The sequence below is a fragment of the Hyperolius riggenbachi genome, chromosome 2 (genome assembly GCF_040937935.1).
Source record: "Hyperolius riggenbachi isolate aHypRig1 chromosome 2, aHypRig1.pri, whole genome shotgun sequence".
Classification (NCBI taxonomy): Eukaryota; Metazoa; Chordata; class Amphibia; order Anura; family Hyperoliidae; genus Hyperolius; species Hyperolius riggenbachi.
In genome coordinates, this window is record NC_090647.1 from 71,374,426 (window position 1) to 71,393,578 (window position 19,153).

At 43.7% G+C, this 19,153-nt stretch overlaps 1 protein-coding gene across 2 annotated transcripts in view; it reads left to right on the forward strand.

The window, feature by feature from the left end:
- LOC137545545 (hydroperoxide isomerase ALOXE3-like) overlaps window positions 1–19,153 on the forward strand; it is a 107,930-nt gene that overhangs the window by 62,745 nt on the left and 26,032 nt on the right. For both annotated transcript variants that reach the window (XM_068266903.1, XM_068266904.1), the window contains exons 4-7: window positions 374–455; window positions 16,162–16,284; window positions 16,895–16,998; window positions 18,549–18,721. In XM_068266903.1, coding sequence (XP_068123004.1) covers window positions 374–455; window positions 16,162–16,284; window positions 16,895–16,998; window positions 18,549–18,721 — 482 coding nt within the window. The remainder of the gene's footprint in view (window positions 1–373; window positions 456–16,161; window positions 16,285–16,894; window positions 16,999–18,548; window positions 18,722–19,153) is intronic.

A 19,153-nucleotide genomic window follows, 5' to 3' on the forward strand; every position in this document is an offset into this window, starting at 1 on the left:
TCCTTTTCTTTTTTTTTTTTTTTTTTTTTGTACCAAATAAGAGTCAGGTAAACTGGAGAATGATCATTTATCAACAAGAAAAGTGTTTTGTTTTTTTTTTTTTGTTTTTTTTTATTGCCTGGTTAGCATCCTTATTACTGGTTTACTACATAAAAATATAAAAATTTACTTTTATGCCTGACAGTTACACTTTTTTTTTTTTTTTTTTTTTTTAACAAAGGGAATCTGTATTGCTTTAACTAGAGTATGCCGCCATCCACATTCGCCACAACAAAGTGGCAACCTGACTATTCACTTACTATAGTGTGTTCTGTGCCATTCACCAGGTCTTAATAATCCATATCTGATGGCATACCACCTGCTTCTGTTACAGGTCAGTTATTGTCAGAAGATCTTCATCCTCTTCTCCTTAAACAGCGGGAAGCAGAACTGTTGAATAAGAGAAAAGCCTACAGGTGAGCAAGCATGCATTTGAAAGCACCTTCTGAAATGAGGACAAGTGGGGTACGGGATATCATAAACCTCTTATTGGCCTGTCTCACCCATAATGTACAATAATGCAAATGGATTAGGTATAGGGAGCACTAGGCTGGTTACAAAAGTAATACAAAATCTTTATTATTCAAAGCTGCATATAGTGTCACACATACAAAACCCCCTTTAAAAACAAGCAAAGTGACCTGGCTATGAGATGCATCTAAAGGCCAAAATCGTCCCTTCTGGAGTGCACTCCTATAAAAAAAAAAAAGACTGACATGTCAGAACATTTTGGTATTCAGGCCCATATATAACATATGCCAGGTTGTGGGCAATCACCCGTTGGTAGCACGGAATCCTGCACCTTGGAGATTGCACCGCCCGTGTGCTAGAAGATACAATGCACGCCTCTATGTAAAGACATGTACGCTCTCATTACAGACACATATATTCGTGTCTAACCTCTAACTCCTATTGCACGCAGTGGAAGAACCAGAGACTCACGTGACCTGACAGGACGAATGGCGCCCGCATGGAGGGAGCAGCCACCTCTATTGTGACGGCGCACATAAGTTGAAGTCGTCAGTTGGCCTGGGTAGGTTGAGCAGTCCCATCTGGTATGCGGCAAAGGAGGAGGAAGAAAGGAGGAGGGAATGAAATAATTTGGCTTCCAGCAATTGCTGGAAGCCGAATTATTGTGTTTAAAATGTAACTTCAGCTTCGTCCTCTGCCGGCGCCAAAGTTGCTCCCTGTGCGCTGCTATAGCTGTAATTCCTATTACGGCCTATGGTGGCGCAGGCTGCACCCAAGTCTCTTGTGCTGGATTAAGTGTTCGCAGGAGGAGGTGAGCTGATGAAAGCCGGGTGCTCACCAAAATTAGCCGGGTTGAGCACCTGGCTAAAAGAGCCTGGGGAGAACACTGGACAGGGTTAGCTGCATTCTTGTCATATGGTCTAGGAGTAAGTGTGGCTTGGCTGGCTGCTTCAGCCTGAGAAAAACCTTTTGTAAGGGCCCATTCACACTAGAGCGCCTTTCAGGCGATTTCAGCATCGCTGGAAATCCCTAGCGTTTTGAAAAGCACTTGGTCAATGCTAAGTATATGTGGCTGTTCTCATTTAAGCATTTTGCGATTAGCGCAAATGCGTAACCTGCACCGTTTTTGAGCGATTAGTGCTTCAATGTTAAAGATAGGAGCGCTTCAAAATCGCCCCAGAAGCGCTGGGCTGTTCACAATCAGTGTTTTTCCTGCGCTTTTACTCAGTAAATATTGCAGATTACCCATAAAACACTGCAGTTTACCCATAAAACACCACTATTTCCTGTGTAGTGGCCATTTCCTGTATGGGAGAGCGACACGCGTGCAGTAAAATCGCTTAAAGTAAAACGCAGTAAAAACGCTATCCCATACAGTTAAATGCTCAAAATACTATTGAAGAGAGTGTAGAGATGGATGTGAGGATCTGCTGCCCGGCTTCCTGGTTGTGACGCGCTTCCGCCCACCCCTCCTCGTGTAGCTCTGGCTTTGGCTTCAGCTTTCCTGGTGTCCCGCTGTTTCTGGCTTGCCTGCGCTGTCTGGGCGGCGAGTCTCGGAGGCACTGTTGGACGCCTGCCAGTCCGCCTGCTGTCCCGTTGCTGACCCGTTGGTCGGGCGCAGCTGATCTGACACAGCGGGATTGTTACCTGGCTGCGGCGGACCTACTTGACCTGCTCGGCTCTGCCCGGGGGCTCTGCCCGGCTGCTCGGCTTCCTGGCTGTTTTGCCCGGCGCTCATATTTGTCCCAGCGGTCAGCTGTATCCGACGGTATCCAGTCTCCAGCGCACTCCACCTACATCTTTTCTGTTGTCGCTGCAGACCTCCGATTTCTGGTGCCCGGATCTGGTCTGCATTCCCTGCAGAGTTCCTGCTTCCTTCTATAGCTACCCGCTGTCCGTGCATACAGCGGGACAGCATCTGCCTCATCTACCTAAAGTACATATTATACAACGCCGTCACAGCAGAAGTCCCAGCAAGGAGAGCTAAGTACAAAGGCTTTGTGTTGTGTACCTATTGTGTGCTGTTTGCTGTATTGTGTCAGTTAAGAAAGTTAAGATTGTAAGATCGAATTCTAACAATGGCTACAGGTACAAGGAAAAATAAGGGCAACCAACCTGAAAAGGGGCTACATAACTTTGGCTTTGGTACAGGGGGAGCAGGTCAGGGGGAAGACCCTTTAAATAAACCCTCAACACCAAATAGAAAAGCAGAGGGTATGTTTTCTCCCCACGGATCGGTAACACCACAAGACATCATTAAACATATCAAAAAAATCTCAGAATTTTGCGACGTGGTCCAAAAATCAGTCAAAGAAACCCAAGGGCGGGGAGAAAAAAAATGCTAAAGAGGTACAACAGGCTATTCCCCAAGAATTACAACACTCAACCATACTGGTAACGGAGAATGAGGCTAACCAGGAATCTTGTGAGAACAGTTGTCCAAAGGGCCCTACATCCGATATAAACATAAGGGACCTAATGGAAGAATTCTCCGCAAAGATAAAAGTAACTATGGTTGAAACAGTGCAAGCTACTATTAAAGAAGCAGTGAGTTATGAATTTAAAATCATTAAAGAAGAATTACATCAGCTCATGGACAGAGTTGACAGGCTGGAAAAAAAATGTGGAGGAAGCAGTTAAAACCACTAATAAGCAATCAAATGATTTAGCAACACATAAAAAGATGATAAAAGAAATGACGCTAAAAATAGATGACCTTGAAAACCGAAGTCGAAGGAATAATATAAAAATTAGGGGTATCCCCTCCAATATTCCGGCCAAAGAACTACCCTCACTGGCACAAGAACTTTTTAAAGATCTTCTGTATAAGGACACTGAAAATAAAATTGTGATTGATAGAATCCACAGGATTGGTAGAGAAAGATCACAGAAAGAGGGGAAAAGTACAGATATCCTGTGTAGGATTCACTTTCATGAAAAGGAAGGAATTCTAAGTAAAGCGCGATCCCTGGGCAATATCGAGTTTAAGGGTTGGAAAATTGAGCTTTTTCCTGACCTTTCAAAACGAACTATCGATCGAAGAAGACAGTTAAAACCGTTACTGGAGGCGATTTAAAAAAAAAGAGGGCAATATTGCTGGGGTTTCCCCTTCTCGTTAAGAGCAACTGTAGATGGGAAAACATATAACTTGACAGATGGAGAACCACTGATAAATATTCAAAAGGCTTTAAAATTACCCACAATACATATCCCGGGCTGGGAAGAATCTGAGGCCTGACTTATGGCAGATGTGTAGGGATAGTTGGTCCCTGACTCTCTAGTAGGTGATCAATGTGTGTGTGTGTGTGTGTGTGTGTGTGGGGGGGGGGGGGGGGTAGGCATCAGATTGGGTAGTAGGGGCTCTATTCCTGTTACTATTGTTGATTGACAGGTCTAGAAGAGTCCGACGCAAAGAGTCAACAAGGTTGACAGAGCGGACTAGGTCCAAAAGAGATTGTTGGTTGTTGTTTTTTTTAAGTATGATTTCAAATGGGTGTGCGGCGGGTTGGTTGTCTATATATTGCCCTGGAGCCCTTCCCCCAGCCTGCATCTCCTCTTGCTCATCCACTTGCCCTGTTCTCCTCTAGCCGTGAATCATTTCTTTTGCCTATCGCTTTAAACAAAAAAAATAAAGATGTGTGAATTAAAAATCCTTTCTATGAATGTTAAAGGAGCCAACTCAGGCTGTAAGAGGAAGAATTATTGATGTGTTAAAAAATAAAATTGATATTGCTTTTATTCAAGAGACGCACTTTCAATTAGGGAAGGCTCCAACAATCTTTGATAAAAGATATAAGGAATGGATCAATAACCCTAATCGTCTTAAGAAAACATGTGGGGTTTCAATTATAAGAACCGGTCTGGATTTTTCTGTGGATAGAATATATAAGGATGATGATGATGCCAGGGAACTTATTGTATTCGGGAGGGTAAATGGAGACCCAGTAACACTTGCTAATATATATGCCCCAAACAGAGGCCAATCTGCCTCTGTGATCAATTTTATTAATAAAGTTAAAATTAAAGCTAATGGGATGATTTGGGAGGTGATTTTTAATCTACCTTTAAATGCTGAACAAGATACTTCCAAGGGCAGGTCATATCTGTCTAAAAATGAAATATCGGAAGTTCAGAAAGCAATTAGCAACAATAGAATGGTCGATATTTGGAGAATTAAAAACCTTAATGAAAGAGACTTCACATACTTTTCACATGTACATCAAAATTATTCTAGAATTGATTATTTTCTAGTCCAGCAGGATATTATATTATCAGTGACAGACGCAAAAATAGGACAAATTACCTTCTCCGACCACGCACCGGTGATTATATCTATTTTATTAGGGAAAAGAGCCACTGAAGGTAAACAATGGAAACTAGATACTTCCCTGTTGGATAATATTGATTATAGGCAACAAATTGCGAGTGCAATTAAAGATTTTCTAGACCTGAATGAAAACTGTCAGTTCATGTGGTATCCTATGGGACACCTTAAAATGCGTGATTAGAGGAATTCTAATTAGCATTAAAAGTAAAGTGAACAAAGAAAAGAATAATAAAATTAATAATTTACTAAAATCCTTACAACAAGCAGAAAGTGAACATAAAAAAAGCTCAACTATAACAACTTTATCAATCGTGACTGAAATTAGAACAGAACTTAATGGTCTCCTGAATAATAAATGTTCATTAGAACATAAAAAATTAAAAAAACGATATACATTGGGGAAAAACCAATCGGGGAAAGTCCTAGCCAATCTCCTGAAAGATAAAGGGAGATCTAATTTTATTCACCACATAACTGATAAAAAAAGGTACAATAATCCATGATACTAAACAGATCTCAAGAGAATTTTCCAAGTTCTATAATGAACTATATAATATGGACGAATCAAGCCTACTAAACCCCAAAAACTTCCTAGACAAAATAAACCTCCCAAAGGTAAGCTTGAATGATAAAACAGAATTGGAATCCCTGATATCCCTGGCCGAATTCTGCAGGACTGTAAAGGAGCTACCTAAAAAAAAAATGCCCAGGCCCTGACGGTTTTAATGCCGAGTTTTATCAATCATTCGCGAACATCTTAGCACCCCTCTTTTGCAAGCTTGTGAATAATGATGAAAACTCTATAATTTTCTCTAACGAATCAAACCGAGCAACCATAACTCTAATTCCAAAAGGGGATAAACCGAACCCAAGTTGTGCACAATTTCGACCTATCTCCCTCATAAATTGTGATGTAAAAATTTACACTAAAATATTATCAAATAGATTAAATAAAATAATTAGTCATCTTTTGGGGAATCAACAATCAGGTTTTATTAAAAATAAACAAATTAAGGATAATATATATATATATACCACAATTGATTTGATTCACAAGTGTAGAAAAAGAGGGGAAGTTGCAGTGGACGCTGAAAAGGCATTCGATCGTATGTCAAGAAGCTTTATCTTTGCAGTACTGGCAGAATTTGGACTAGGCCCAATATTTATTGGGAATTTGAAGAAACTTTATAAAAACCAAAGTGCAAGCGTTAAGGTAAATAATCAGCTTGATCACACCTTTACTATTTCAAACGGGGTTAGACAAGGATGTCCCTTGTCCCCCATACTGTTTAATCTCGGCATCGAAACAATTATTCAAGCCATTCAGCAAGATGATGAAATTAGAGGTATAAAAACTAGGCAAGGTGAAATGAAGATTTTGGCCTATGCCGACGATCTACTCCTAACTTTGACAGACCCACTTAATTCAACTATAAAATGCCGAGATAAACTTAATTTTTTTGCAAAACATTCAAATTTTAAATTGAATAAAGAAAAAACGGAGATCCTAAATATAGGCTGTTCAGTAAAACTTATGGAGGAGATAAAACAGGGCAGTGAATTTAGGTGTAATCATGCAATTAAATACTTGGGTATTAATCTTACTAACAATCTCGATTTTCTCTTTAAAAGTAACTTTTTAAAAATAGTGGGTGAATGTAAAAAAAAGTTGAGATCTTGGGACCGTCCGTGTTTCAACCTAATTGGTAGGATCAACATTATTAACCTCCTTAGCGGTAACCCCGTGTGTGACACGGGGTAAGCCGCCGGAGCGTGCCGCTCAGGCCCTGCTGGGCCGATTTACATAATTTTTTTTTTTTGCTGGACGCAGCTAGCACTTTGCTAGTTGCGCCAGCACCCCGATCGCCGCCGCCGCGCGCCCGATCGCCGCTATCCGGTGCGGCGCGCGCCCCCCCCCCCAGACCCCTGCGCTGCCTGGCCAATCAGTGCCAGGCAGCGCCAAGGGGTGGATCGGGTCTCCCAATGACGTCCCGACGTCGCTGACGTCATTCCGCCCCGTCGCCATGGCGACGGGGGAAGCCCTCCAGGAAATCCCGTTCTTTGAACGGGATTTCCTGATCGCCTATCGCCGGAGGCGATCGGCGGGGCTGGGGGGATGCCGCTGAGCAGCGGATATCATGTAGCGAGCCCTCGGCTCGCTACATGATTTAAAAAAAAAATAAATAAAAAAAAAAAACTGCTGCGCTGCCCCCTGGTGGTATTTTTCATACCGCCAAGGGGGTTAAAATGTTGATCCTCCCGAAGCTCATTTTTTTTTTTTTGTTGCAGAGCTTACCAATAGCCATCCCTAATATATGGTTCCAGAACTGGCACAAGATATTCCAGAATTGTATTTGGAACAATGCTAAGCACAGAATAAATTATAAACTAGTTATGAAAAGAGACCAGGGCGGACTTGCCGCTCCAAATTTATATAACTATCATAAAAGTGTACATCTGGCAAGAATCCTGGAATGGAAAATAGAGACCACTACTGATGTAGAGAATAAGATATGGCCGCGGCTAGAGGAGGAGGAATCAGATTTTGATCTTGTCTTTACTTGGATCATTAAAAATATCAAAGTATATAAATTATCGTCCCATCCGTTGATTAAACCAACCTTAAAATCGTTGCTCTGGATAATTGAAAAAATGGCACAAAAAAAACAGGGTTCTCCCCCTTAAACCTGCGAGATAATCCAGACCCAACCCCCCCCCCCCCCCCAGGTCTTGACCCAGCTTGGTTTGGTAAACACAATATAAGTCGCGAAACAAGGGTTGTTAATATTGGGGGAAACCCCACTCTGGGAATTAGACCGATTTCTGAGTGTAATGACCAGATTAGTTCATGGGGTTCCTCCCAGATACATAGTTTCTTCCATAAGTTTACTGCGCGGTTTGCTCAGAAGAGGGATCTGAATAATTTTGAGAAACATTTTTATCTGAAAAAAAAAAAGAATAAATCAATTTCTAGTTTATACTCAGATATTTGCGCGACAGAGTGTGGCCAGGATTTTCCTGCGTACTGCAGGAAATGGGAAATTGAGCTGGGGTCCAGCCTGGAAGGGTTATGGCCACAAATATGGGTAAATACCTTTAAAATCCAAGGTTGCAATTTTGATGCAATTTAAAACAATTAGTAGATGGTACACTACACCACTCTGTGTTGGTAAATTTGCAAATCGCAAGGTGATGTGCTGGAGGTGTGGACAGGGGGACGGAGGTACTTTACATATGTGGTGGCTGTGCCCGATGGTTAGTGTTGGGCGAACATCTAGATGTTCGGGTTCGGGCCGAACAGGCCGAACATGGCCGCGATGTTCGGGTGTTCGACCCGAACTCCGAACATAATGGAAGTCAATGGGGACCCGAACTTTTGTGCTTTGTAAAGCCTCCTTATATGCTACATACCCCAAATTTACAGGGTATGTGCACCTTGGGAGTGGGTACAAGAGGAAAAAAAAATTTAGCAAAAAGAGCTTATAGTTTTTGAGAAAATCGATTTTAAAGTTTCAAAGGGAAAACTGTCTTTTAAATGCGGGAAATGTCTGTTTTCTTTGCACAGGTAACATGCTTTTTGTCGGCATGCAGTCATAAATGTAATACATATAAGAGGTTCCAGGAAAAGGGACCGGTAATGCTAACCCAGCAGCAGCACACGTGATGGAACAGGAGGAGGGTGGCGCAGGAGGAGAAGGCCACGCTTTGAGACACAACAACCCAGGCCTTGCATGAGGACAAGAAGCGTGCGGATAGCATGCTTTGTACCACCATGCAGTCATAAATGTAATAAAGATAAGTGGTTCAATAAACAGGGACCACGCGGCAACGCTAACCCAGCAGCAGCACACGTGATGGAACAGGAGGAGGCGCAGGAGGAGAAGGCCACGCTTTGTGAGACACAACAACCCAGGCCTTGCATGAGGACAAAAAGCGTGCGGATATAGCAGCAATGCTTTTTGCCGCCATGCAGTCATAAATGTAATACAGATGAGAGGTTCAATAAACAGGGACCGGAAACGCTAAACCATCCCAGATGTTCATCGGTCATGTTACTTGGTTGGGGTCCAGGAGTGTTGCGTAGTCGTTTCCAATCCAGGATTGATTCATTTTAATTTGAGTCAGACGGTCTGCATTTTCTGTGGAGAGGCGGATACGCCGATCTGTGATGATGCCTCCGGCAGCACTGAAACAGCGTTCCGACATAACGCTGGCTGCCGGGCAAGCCAGCACCTCTATTGCGTACATTGCCAGTTCGTGCCAGGTGTCTAGCTTCATGCCCGGTTTCAGGTCCAGCGGTGCCAGCCACAAATCCGTCTGTTCCTTTATTCCCCTCCAAATTTCCTCCCCTGTGTGCTGCTTATCCCCAAGGCAGATCAGCTTCAGCAACGCTTGCTGACGCATGCCAACAGCTGTGCTGCACTGCTTCCACGATCCTACTGCTGCTGGTGCTGGGTTAGCATTTCCGGATGAGGTACAGCTTTGAGATGCGTTGGAGGAGAAGGAGTCAGAGAGGTAGGTGCTGCTGTTGTTATCCAGCTGTTTGCGGCGTGGGCAACACCCGCGCCGTAGCAGGTGAGGAATCGCTGCCAGGCTCCACAAGGTTCACCCAGTGCGCGGTAAGGGAGATGTATCGACCCTGGCCGAACGCACTCGTCCAGGTGTCAGTGGTGAGGTGAACCTTGCAGGCAACGGCATTCTTCAAGCTTCGGGTTATTTAGCTGACCACGTGCTCATGCAACTCAGGCACTGCAGAGCGTGCAAAGTGGTAGCGGCTGGGAACCACGTAACGTGGGATGGCCACTGACATCATGCCCTTGAAGCTGTTTGTCTCCACCACTCGATATGGCAGCATTTCGCAGGCCAGAAGCTTGGCTATGCTGGCTGGCTGTTACTGCCACGGCCCGGGGGTCATTTGCTGGCAATTTCCTCTTGTGCTCAAACATCTCAGAAACAGACAACTCAACCGTAGCGCTGCACACCGAAGGGCTGTTGGTTGTTGTGTTTGATGAACACTGGGAGACCTCAAGAGCACTAGTCCGGAAAGTGACAGTGTCAGCATCGTCTGATGTTTGTGAATGTTGTGAACCACGCAATGGCTGGGCTACTGCTGCTGCTGAGGCGGGTCTGGTGGTGAGTCTGGTGAACCCAAGGGAGGCAGTGTTGCTGGTGGTACCCTGTCCTGCCGCGTTTGCCCACAGAGTGGGATGTTTGGATAGAATGTGGCGGCTCATGCTGGTGGTGGAGAGGTTGTTAATACTTTTCCCCCTGCTCAGGCGGGTCTTGCACACCTTGCAAATCGCCATGGTAACATCCTCAGTGCAGTCTTCAAAGAAAGCCCAGACTTTAACTGGCTGAGGACTCGGACCTCGTGCGTGATGTGCTGGTGCTGCTTAACCCACTGCTGGACGCTTGAGAGGTCATCCAAGTAATTATCTGGTCCTGTTCTTTTGGATCTGTGAGGGTTGTTGTCCTGGACAACATGGGCAGTATTGAGTGGGTTTTCTTGGGTGCTCCCCTGTGGCCTGTACGTGAACCGTCAGGGGAAACACCTCTTCCCTTGCCCCTCCCTCTTTCACCGGATTTCTTCCTCATTTCACTTATCCTTAAAGTACACGCTGACTGGCAGCAGTACAGTGGCAGTACAGAAATGCTATACAGTGGTGGGTGAGCGGTGTACCACTATTGTCAGCAGTGACACAGAGCACAATGCTATACAGTGGCGGGTGAGCGGTGTACTACTGTTCCCAGCAGACACAGAGTGGAAGTAAACACAATGCTATATAGTGTGGCTGAGCCGTGTACACAGAGTGGCATTAAACACAATGCTATATAGTCTGCTATATAGTCACCCCGAACAGGGTGATGTTCTGCAGAACCCGAACAGTGGCAAACACTGTTCGCCCAACACTACTGGGAGGGAACGCAGATTTTAGTACCTAAACACACGATACAACATGTTTTCCGGGGTCGGACTCTGAGGCACATACAGATGGTCCCGATCATCATCCTCATCATACAACTCTTCTCCTGAGTCTGACCCACCCACCACCTCTGCCACCCCAACATCCCCAGACACAGACCCCTCATCGTCCTCAACATTAACTTGGGATGCTGGCCTGAGCCAGACCTCCTCCTCCACATCAGGCCCCATCATCTCCTCAATGGCAGCCCTCATTAATCGCTCTGGCGACGGACTGATGGACACAACGTTCTCCTCCGGGGAGGGCTGCTGCTGACCACTGGCTGCTGGGGTGGATGTTATAGCTTGCGTGGGGCGTTGGCTGTTGCTGTTGTTGGGAGTGCTGCTCACAGCGGAGGTCTCTGGGGAACTCATGTTGAGCTCATATAGTGGTTGACGGTGAGTGGAGTATTACTGATCCCAGCAATATACACACTGACTGGCAGAGTATGCAATGCTATATAGTGTGGCTGAGCGGTGTACACAGAGTGGCAGTAAACACAATGCTATATAGTCTGGCTGAGCGAGCGGTGTACTACTGTTCCCAGCAGAATCAGAGTGGCAGTAAACAATGGTATATAGTCTGGCTGAGCGGTGTACATAGAGTGTCAGTAAACAATGGTATATAGTCTGGCTGAGCGAGCGGTGTACCACTATTCCCAGCAGACACAGAACAGTGAACAGAATGCTATATAGTGTGGCTGAGCGAGCGGTGTACTACTGTTCCCAGCAGACACAGAACAGTACACAGAATGCTATATAGTGTGGCTGAACGAGCGGTGTACTACTGTTCCCAGCAGACACAGAACAGTACACAGAATGCTATATAGTGTGGCTGAACGAGCGGTGTACCACTATTCCAAGCAGACACAGAACAGTGAACAGAATGCTATATAGTGTGGCTGAGCGAGCGGTGTACCACTATTCCCAGCAGACACAGAGTGGCAGTAAACAGAATGCTATATAGTGTGGCTGAGCGAGGTACACAGAGTGGCAGTAAACAGAATGCTATATAGTGTGGCTGTGCAAGCGGTGTACTACTATTCCCAGCAGACACAGAGTGGCAGTAAACAGAATGCTATATAGTGTGGCTGAGCGAGGTACACAGAGTGGCAGTAAACAGAATGCTGAGCGAGCGGTGTACTACTATTCCCAGCAGCGACACACAATGACTGGGGGGGACCCTGGCTAGCGTGGCTGGAGCGCGAACTACCCTGCCTGCCTACCCAAAGCTAAACCCACAGACAAATGGCGGAGATATGACGTGGTTCGGGTATTTATTTACCCGAACCACGTGACAGTTCGGCCAATCAGAGCGCGTTCGGGTCCGAACCACGTGACCCGTTCGGCCAATCACAGCGCTAGCCGAACGTTCGGGGAACGTTCGGCCATGCGCTCTTAGTTCGGCCATATGGCCGAACGGTTTGGCCGAGCACCGTCAGGTGTTCGGCCGAACTCGAACATCACCCGAACAGGGTGATGTTCTGCAGAACCCGAACAGTGGCGAACACTGTTCGCCCAACACTACCGATGGTTAGGAAATTCTGGGATGATATCATCCTCCTGGCTGAGAGATTGCTAAAAGAAAAATTTGAACTTACACCGAATGAAGCAATCCTTAGTTACACAGCTAAAAAAGAAAGCCCTGGATGCTCCATGATTAAAGAATATAGCACGATAGTTGCTAAAAGTATTAGCGCTAATAACTGGAAAAATCCGGCAAGATTAGATATAGGAGAATGGCTTGTTAGGATGGATGAACTGTGTAAAAACAAGGATCTGGGAGGTGCGGCTAGAGTAGAAGAAATATGGAGTAGCCTTATAGCTAACCTCAGTTAGGTCTACCTTGGGAAGGGCCGGAGCTGTGAGTTGGGAGTCGTTGGTGAGGGTTGTTTGGGCTGGAGGGAGGCGGTGTTGGTCGGTGATGGAGGGAGATGGTGGGCCCCTGGGAAGGGGCGGATGGCGGGATGACTGTGCTGGGTCCGTTTGGGGTTACCTGATGTTTGTTGGATGACTCTGAGTATAGGTTCTCTTTAAAGAGAGAAGCTGGAGATATGAGAGGAGTACGTGTAGGATGTTGATGGTGTAAATGTATACGATTGCGGTACGAGAGGGATAATTGGATAGCTGTCTCAGCAACAGTCGTTTAATGGTGAAGAAAGTCACAGATATGCATATTTAGCTCTTACCAAACTATGATGAAAAAACTATGAGGAATAAACTGATCACACATTTCAGTTCAGGGGTATGGCAAGAAAAGAGACTGCTAATGCCCCAGGTAACTGATTACTCATGAATTTGGGTCTGTGTGCTGAGTTAAGAAGAAGAAAGGGAAAAAAAAAAAAAAAAAATACTATTGAAGAAAATGCCAGAAAAACGCTCAGCGTTTGCGTTTAGCGATTTTGTAGTGTGAACAAAGCTTTAGGGCTGGTGCACAGCAGAGTGGTTCTGGAGCGTTTTTTAAAACTCTTATGAAAGTGAATGGGATGGTGCACACCAGAGCAGGTCGTTTTTTCCACAAACACAAACTTTTTGGTATGGGCTGCAGCATTTTTTTTTTTTATTAGATTTTTGAGGCGTTTCTGCCTCAATGTTAAAGTGGAGAATCACGCTAAAAAAACGCTAGATCAGAGCGGGTTTCCAGGCGGTTTTGTTACAGAAGCTGTTCAGTAACAGCTGTACTGTAACAATATATGAAATCTGCTACACAAACGCTCCAAAAAACATTAGGCATGCTTAGGTAACCTCTCTAAACATGCCTATAATTGCTCTGAAATCTGCTTCAAAAACCTCTAGCGTTTTGCAGATCTGCTAGAGGTTTTTGGCGTGCACTGGGCCTATCACTTATGTCTTCTGCTGGTGGTGCACATCCTGGATCACTAGCCACTTTTTTTTTTTTTTTTTTTTTTTTTTTATCTGTTGAAGCAGTTGATATCCCAAAAAAAAATCTGTCTTCCTTTTATTACTTAAAGAGTAACTGTCAGGCTGCAGAAGCTAATTTAAACCTCTAGTCTCCTGTGTTAAACAGTTTAGAAGGAAGCCAAAAAGACATTACTGAAGATAAAGATCTATCTTACCTTTGATGTGTGCTTATCAGCAATGCTTAGAGCTAAGCAGGACGCAAGCCGCATAACATACTGCAAAGCATTCTGGGGCCCTCCCCTCGGGTGCTAAGGAGAAGACGGGATCAAGTTTCAGCAGCTTCTAAAACTCAGTCCAGCCACAGCACAGATAAATCTCCTGGCAGAGTACACTGCAGGAGTCCACTATTGTTCCTAGCCACATGGCTCATTAATATGCACTGCACACTGTGTTATTCAGTATGAGCTGTTCTGTGATCAGAAGCAGGCAGGACATGACGACACATTTGGCTTCACAAACATGGAACCTGCCATGAGCTGTCAGGAGCATCATTCTCTGCATATACTATATACAAATTCTGTGAAATCCAAACGTGGACAGTGAAATGCATATGTAATGTAAGTACAGCCAATCTTTAGCTACTGATATATGTGTTTATTTTCTCTGAGACCCTATACCTAACAGCTCCTCTTTAAGGGCATTAGTCAATGCTTACCCAGGGCTCAGAACACCCCCACCCTGCCATAAAACCAAGTAAAACTAGAAACCCACTAGGAGAGCTTTTCTAATCGCTGGTGACTTGAGAAAGCTCTTGCCAATGCAATGCTATGTGGGATTTTTATAAAATCACATTGCTCAAGTGGCATTACACCCATAGCATTACCTTGGCAAGAGTTTTCAAATCGCGATCGCTCCAGTGGGTTTCTGGCCTAAGACTTTACTTCTAATAACTCCGACCACTTTAACAAAATGAGACTCGACAACTTGAGCAGACTAAATGGATCAAAGCAGCCCTTTCTAATAAAATCTGGTAAAGCTCTATCATACTTGCCTTCCTTGTCTTTCAGTCATCCAGGCCTGTACTGCATGCACTGTGTAACCACACAAATATGCATAGTGAATGAATTGAAAAAAAAAATGCATTCAAAAGTCTTGCGCTATAACCCCCCCCCCCCCCCCCCTTTGATTACTAAATTAACATGTACATTTTGTAAAGAAATGGTTCAAGTGGAACTTCAGCACTGCTCTGAAGGATTAGCTACTGCATGATTTCCTTTTATGAGGGAAAAAAAGGTTAATTGCAATATTCTGGAAATCCTAAAAAAAAAACTTTAACGAGCTTTCACTTTCTAGGAGGCGATCAGTTACTGTGAGCCTGCAGAGTAGTCACCACTACTGATAAGACAGTTTGATCTGGTTAAATAAGTGCCACAGCAGCACTGAATTCCTAAGCAACTTGTACAGTATCTGACATGAGGACTTGGCGTGTCGTGGCAAGTAGCAACATTAAAGAAAAGCTCCAACCAATATAGAGGTGGATAAATTACAAAAAAGTAGTTCCCTGGAAAGGACTAGCTAATGATACTAGTCCACAACAGCCCCATGACATCATTCCTATTTCTAAATTTCTTTTGATCTTCCATGGGCAGCACAGTGGCTTAGTGGTTAGCACTCTTTGCTTGCAGTGCAGGGACCCTGGTTGAAAGCCCAGCCTGGTCAACATCTGCAAGGAGTTTGCATGTTCTTGCCTGGGTTTTCTTTGGGCACCCCGGTTTCCTCCCACATCCCAAAAACCTACAGATAAGTTAATTGGCTTACCCCTAAAATTGGCCCTAGACTAGTCTACGATACATGATACATATATATAGACCTATGACTGTGGTAGGTTTGATTAGATTGTGAGCTCCTCCAAGGGACAGTTAGTGACAAGACTATATATGTTAAGCACTGCAGAAGATGTCAGCGCTATATAAATGCTTAATAATCTTCAAAAGTCTGGCTAGTTCTGAAACATACTCTTCCTGGCTTTGGGTGACAGTTTGGAGAGGCTGGGTCAGTGCTTTGATCAGCATTGAGTTGAGCTAAAGTGAGTCATTTGTTTTCCAGAACAGGAAGAGTTGGCTATGCAAAAGAGCTTCTCTGAGCTCTGACCTCGCTTGTTCAAATAGTCCTGTTTTCTGAAACGGTGAGATAGCTTGAGATAATGTTTTACTGCAGGAAAGTTCAAAGGGCCATTATTTCTGCTTTGTTTTTATAGCTTGAAAGACCCAATGTTAAAGCTGTATAACTAAAAATGACTTTTCTTTGCTACTAATGTGATATTCACTATCCATATTACACATAAAATGTTTTAGGGTTCTTTTGTTTGTTTTTTTTTGTTTGTTTTGTTTTCTGCTTTGGGCTTGCTTTAAGAAATGTAAACCCGATGGTTTCCGATCATTTCGTATAAATCTCACAGTACAGCCAGTACTAACTTTGGCTATGGTCTTTGGTTTTTCAGGTGGAAAGCGTTTGCAGAGGGTGTTCCTCATGGCATTGATGTAACTGATGTTAAGGACTTCCCACCTAATGAGAGGTTTTCCTACAAGAGGCTGAAGAGCTTTCAAGATGGTTTACAAGTCATGTATGAATCTATTACCTGTACATCTGTGATCACTCACTGTACAACCACCACTGCCGTTCAGCTGTCTGTGTCCAGACCAGAGATCTTTAATTTATTGGGGCATCTCATGAACATCGGGGTGGGGGCAGGGGTGTAACTAGAGGAGCAGCCACTGCAGGGGGCCCAGAGCTTTAAGGGGACCCAAACTATTTCACTTCAGGTTTTTGTGGCTACACCTGTTTTGAATGTGAAGGGTATGATGTCCACACTTGTTTTATGACCCTTGCATGATGGCTCCCCAGGCTATAACTGGTAGGCAAGGGAAAAGGTCTGAGCATTGGGGAGCGCCCATCAATTTTTCTTGGGGGGGGGGGGGGGGGGGGACTTGTAGTTATGGCCAGGGGGGGGGGGGGGGCTGGCAGAGTATTTGGGACTGATCTTGCATATTTATACTTTAGTGATGAAGGGGGGGGGGGGGACCTTTGCTCTGTTAAAGAGGCCAATCTGTAACACCATATCATCCTCCTTGGCATTTTAAACTGCTGTAATTTTTTAAAATTATACGTGTGCTTTTAATTAACGTACTAGTTTTCTAGATGGTTAGTATAACCATTTGCACTTCTCCTGTCAGGGTTACTCAGTTGATGGCAGATGGATTCTTGACCTGCACGCAGTCATGGACTGACTTGGAGGACATCAAGCATGTGGCTTTCGTACAGAAATCCAGCATTTCAGGTATGTCCATATAAAATGTAATTTTCCTATTGCATTTTGTAAATTTTCCCAACCCCCACATCCAATGCTGACCCCCCACCATGTAGCATGAGGGGCTACCAATTACTATGAACAGATTGTGTAGGTATGGTCTCGCACTACTTGAAGGAAGAAAAATTGGTCTGTCAATAAATATTGGATTATGTGTGCACCCTTGTACCATGATGTTCGCACCATAGTCTAAAGCATGTACAGATGCTAGATTTTTCACTAAGTGCTTTTAAAAATAAAGAAAATGCTGAGAATCCCCACGTGGAATGGGCTAGTCCATAACCTGTCAGTTCTGTAAAAATTCTACTGCCTACTGTAAGTGACAGTACCATAGGTGAAAATGAATTTATAGCACACTTTACTCTGGGAGAAATTCAATTATTTTCATGTAAATTATTCATTTTTATTTTATAGTGGTCCTTAAAAAGATCACTCGTGAGGATTCGGGTTCCCTTAACCTATTTTGGTTCCTGGACGTAGTTTCTACGTCCAGGAACCATGCGCGCTACCGGTAGCCAAGGAATCAATGTATCGGGCTATGGAGCCCGATCACTGATCCCTCTCCCCCGCTGAAAAAGCGACAGCTTCTCTCGGAAGCTGCGCCTTTTCTGGCCGTTCCCTTCCCGATGTGTCACTCTAAGCGCGTGCTACGCTTAGAGTGACATCATGTAAACAAACTCATGGCCGCCATCTTGTGGCCAAAAAGTAATACTACACCTGAAAAAAAAAAAAAAGAATTAACACACATTTACATTATAAATCTATTGTTTACCTCCCACCCTCCCAAAAGTACCCAAATAAAATGTTTACTATAAAAAAAAAAATCCATTACAATAATAAAAAAAAAAAATGTAAATATTTACCTAAGGGTCTAAACTTTTTAAATATCAATGTAAAGATGAAATATTTCTATATTTTTTTTATTTTTTATTTTAAACTTGTAAATAGTGATAGATGCAAAATGGAAAAAAATGCACCTTTATTTCGAAATAAAATATTGTCGCCATACATTGTGATAGGGACATAATTTTAACGGTGTAATAACCGGGACATATGGGCAAATACAATACGTGAGTTTTAATTATGGAGGCATGTATTATTTTAAAACTATAATGGCTGAAAACTGAGAAATAATGAATTTTTCAATTTTTTTTTTCTTATTCTTTCTGTTTAAATGCATTTACAGTAAAGTGGCTCTTAGCAAAATGTACCCACCAAAGAAAGCCTAATTGGTGGCGGAAAAAACAAGATATAGATCAGTGCATTGTGATAAGTAGTGATAAAGTTATCGGCTAATGAATGGGAGGTGAACATTTCTCACGTGAAAACGACGGAACCTGAATGGGTTAAAGTGCCATTTCTTTACTGCTTGCCATTACTGCCATTTCTTTACTGCTTGTTTCTGCAAATTTGCAGAGAAGTCTATGGATGCGGTAGTAAACCTGGGACTAGTCTAGCCTTTTAGCCAGTGTACCACCAAATGGTTGACCATTGTTTGTTTTCTCTTTTTTCTGTTACAGAAGTTGTTTCAAAGATCTGGAAGGAGGATTTTTTCTTTGGCCATCAATATCTAAATGGTCATAACCCAATACTGATCAAGAAATGCTTGCAGATTCCGGAGAACTTTGCAGTTGATGACTACATGGTGGCTCATTCCTTGGGGACCTGCACCAGTCTTCAGAATGAAATTGAGGTCCGTCTTATATAAAAATCGGTTTATCCAGGGGAACATCCAGACTAGTAACAACCTGAATAATGCCTAGCCTTAGGGCCTGTTCATACTTGCTGCGTTTGTAGAACGCGTATAAATTCAAAGAAACGCAAGTTGAAAAACGCATGCGTTTTTCTTGCGTTTGAATGCGTTTTCTATTGCGTTTTGCACAAACACGTGACCCAGGGGAAAAAAAAGAATGATGGGAACCGCAGAGGAAAACTGACGCTAAAAACGCAATAGTACGCGTTTTTGATACGCGTCCATAGACTTTCATTGAGTCCGTTTCTATGCATATCGCACAGAACTGCGTGCAGCAATGCGGATGAGAAACGTATGCGTCTCATACGCATACATGTGAACTAGCCCATTCAAAAGCATTAGGAGCCGTTTCTATGCGTTTTTGGTACCAGT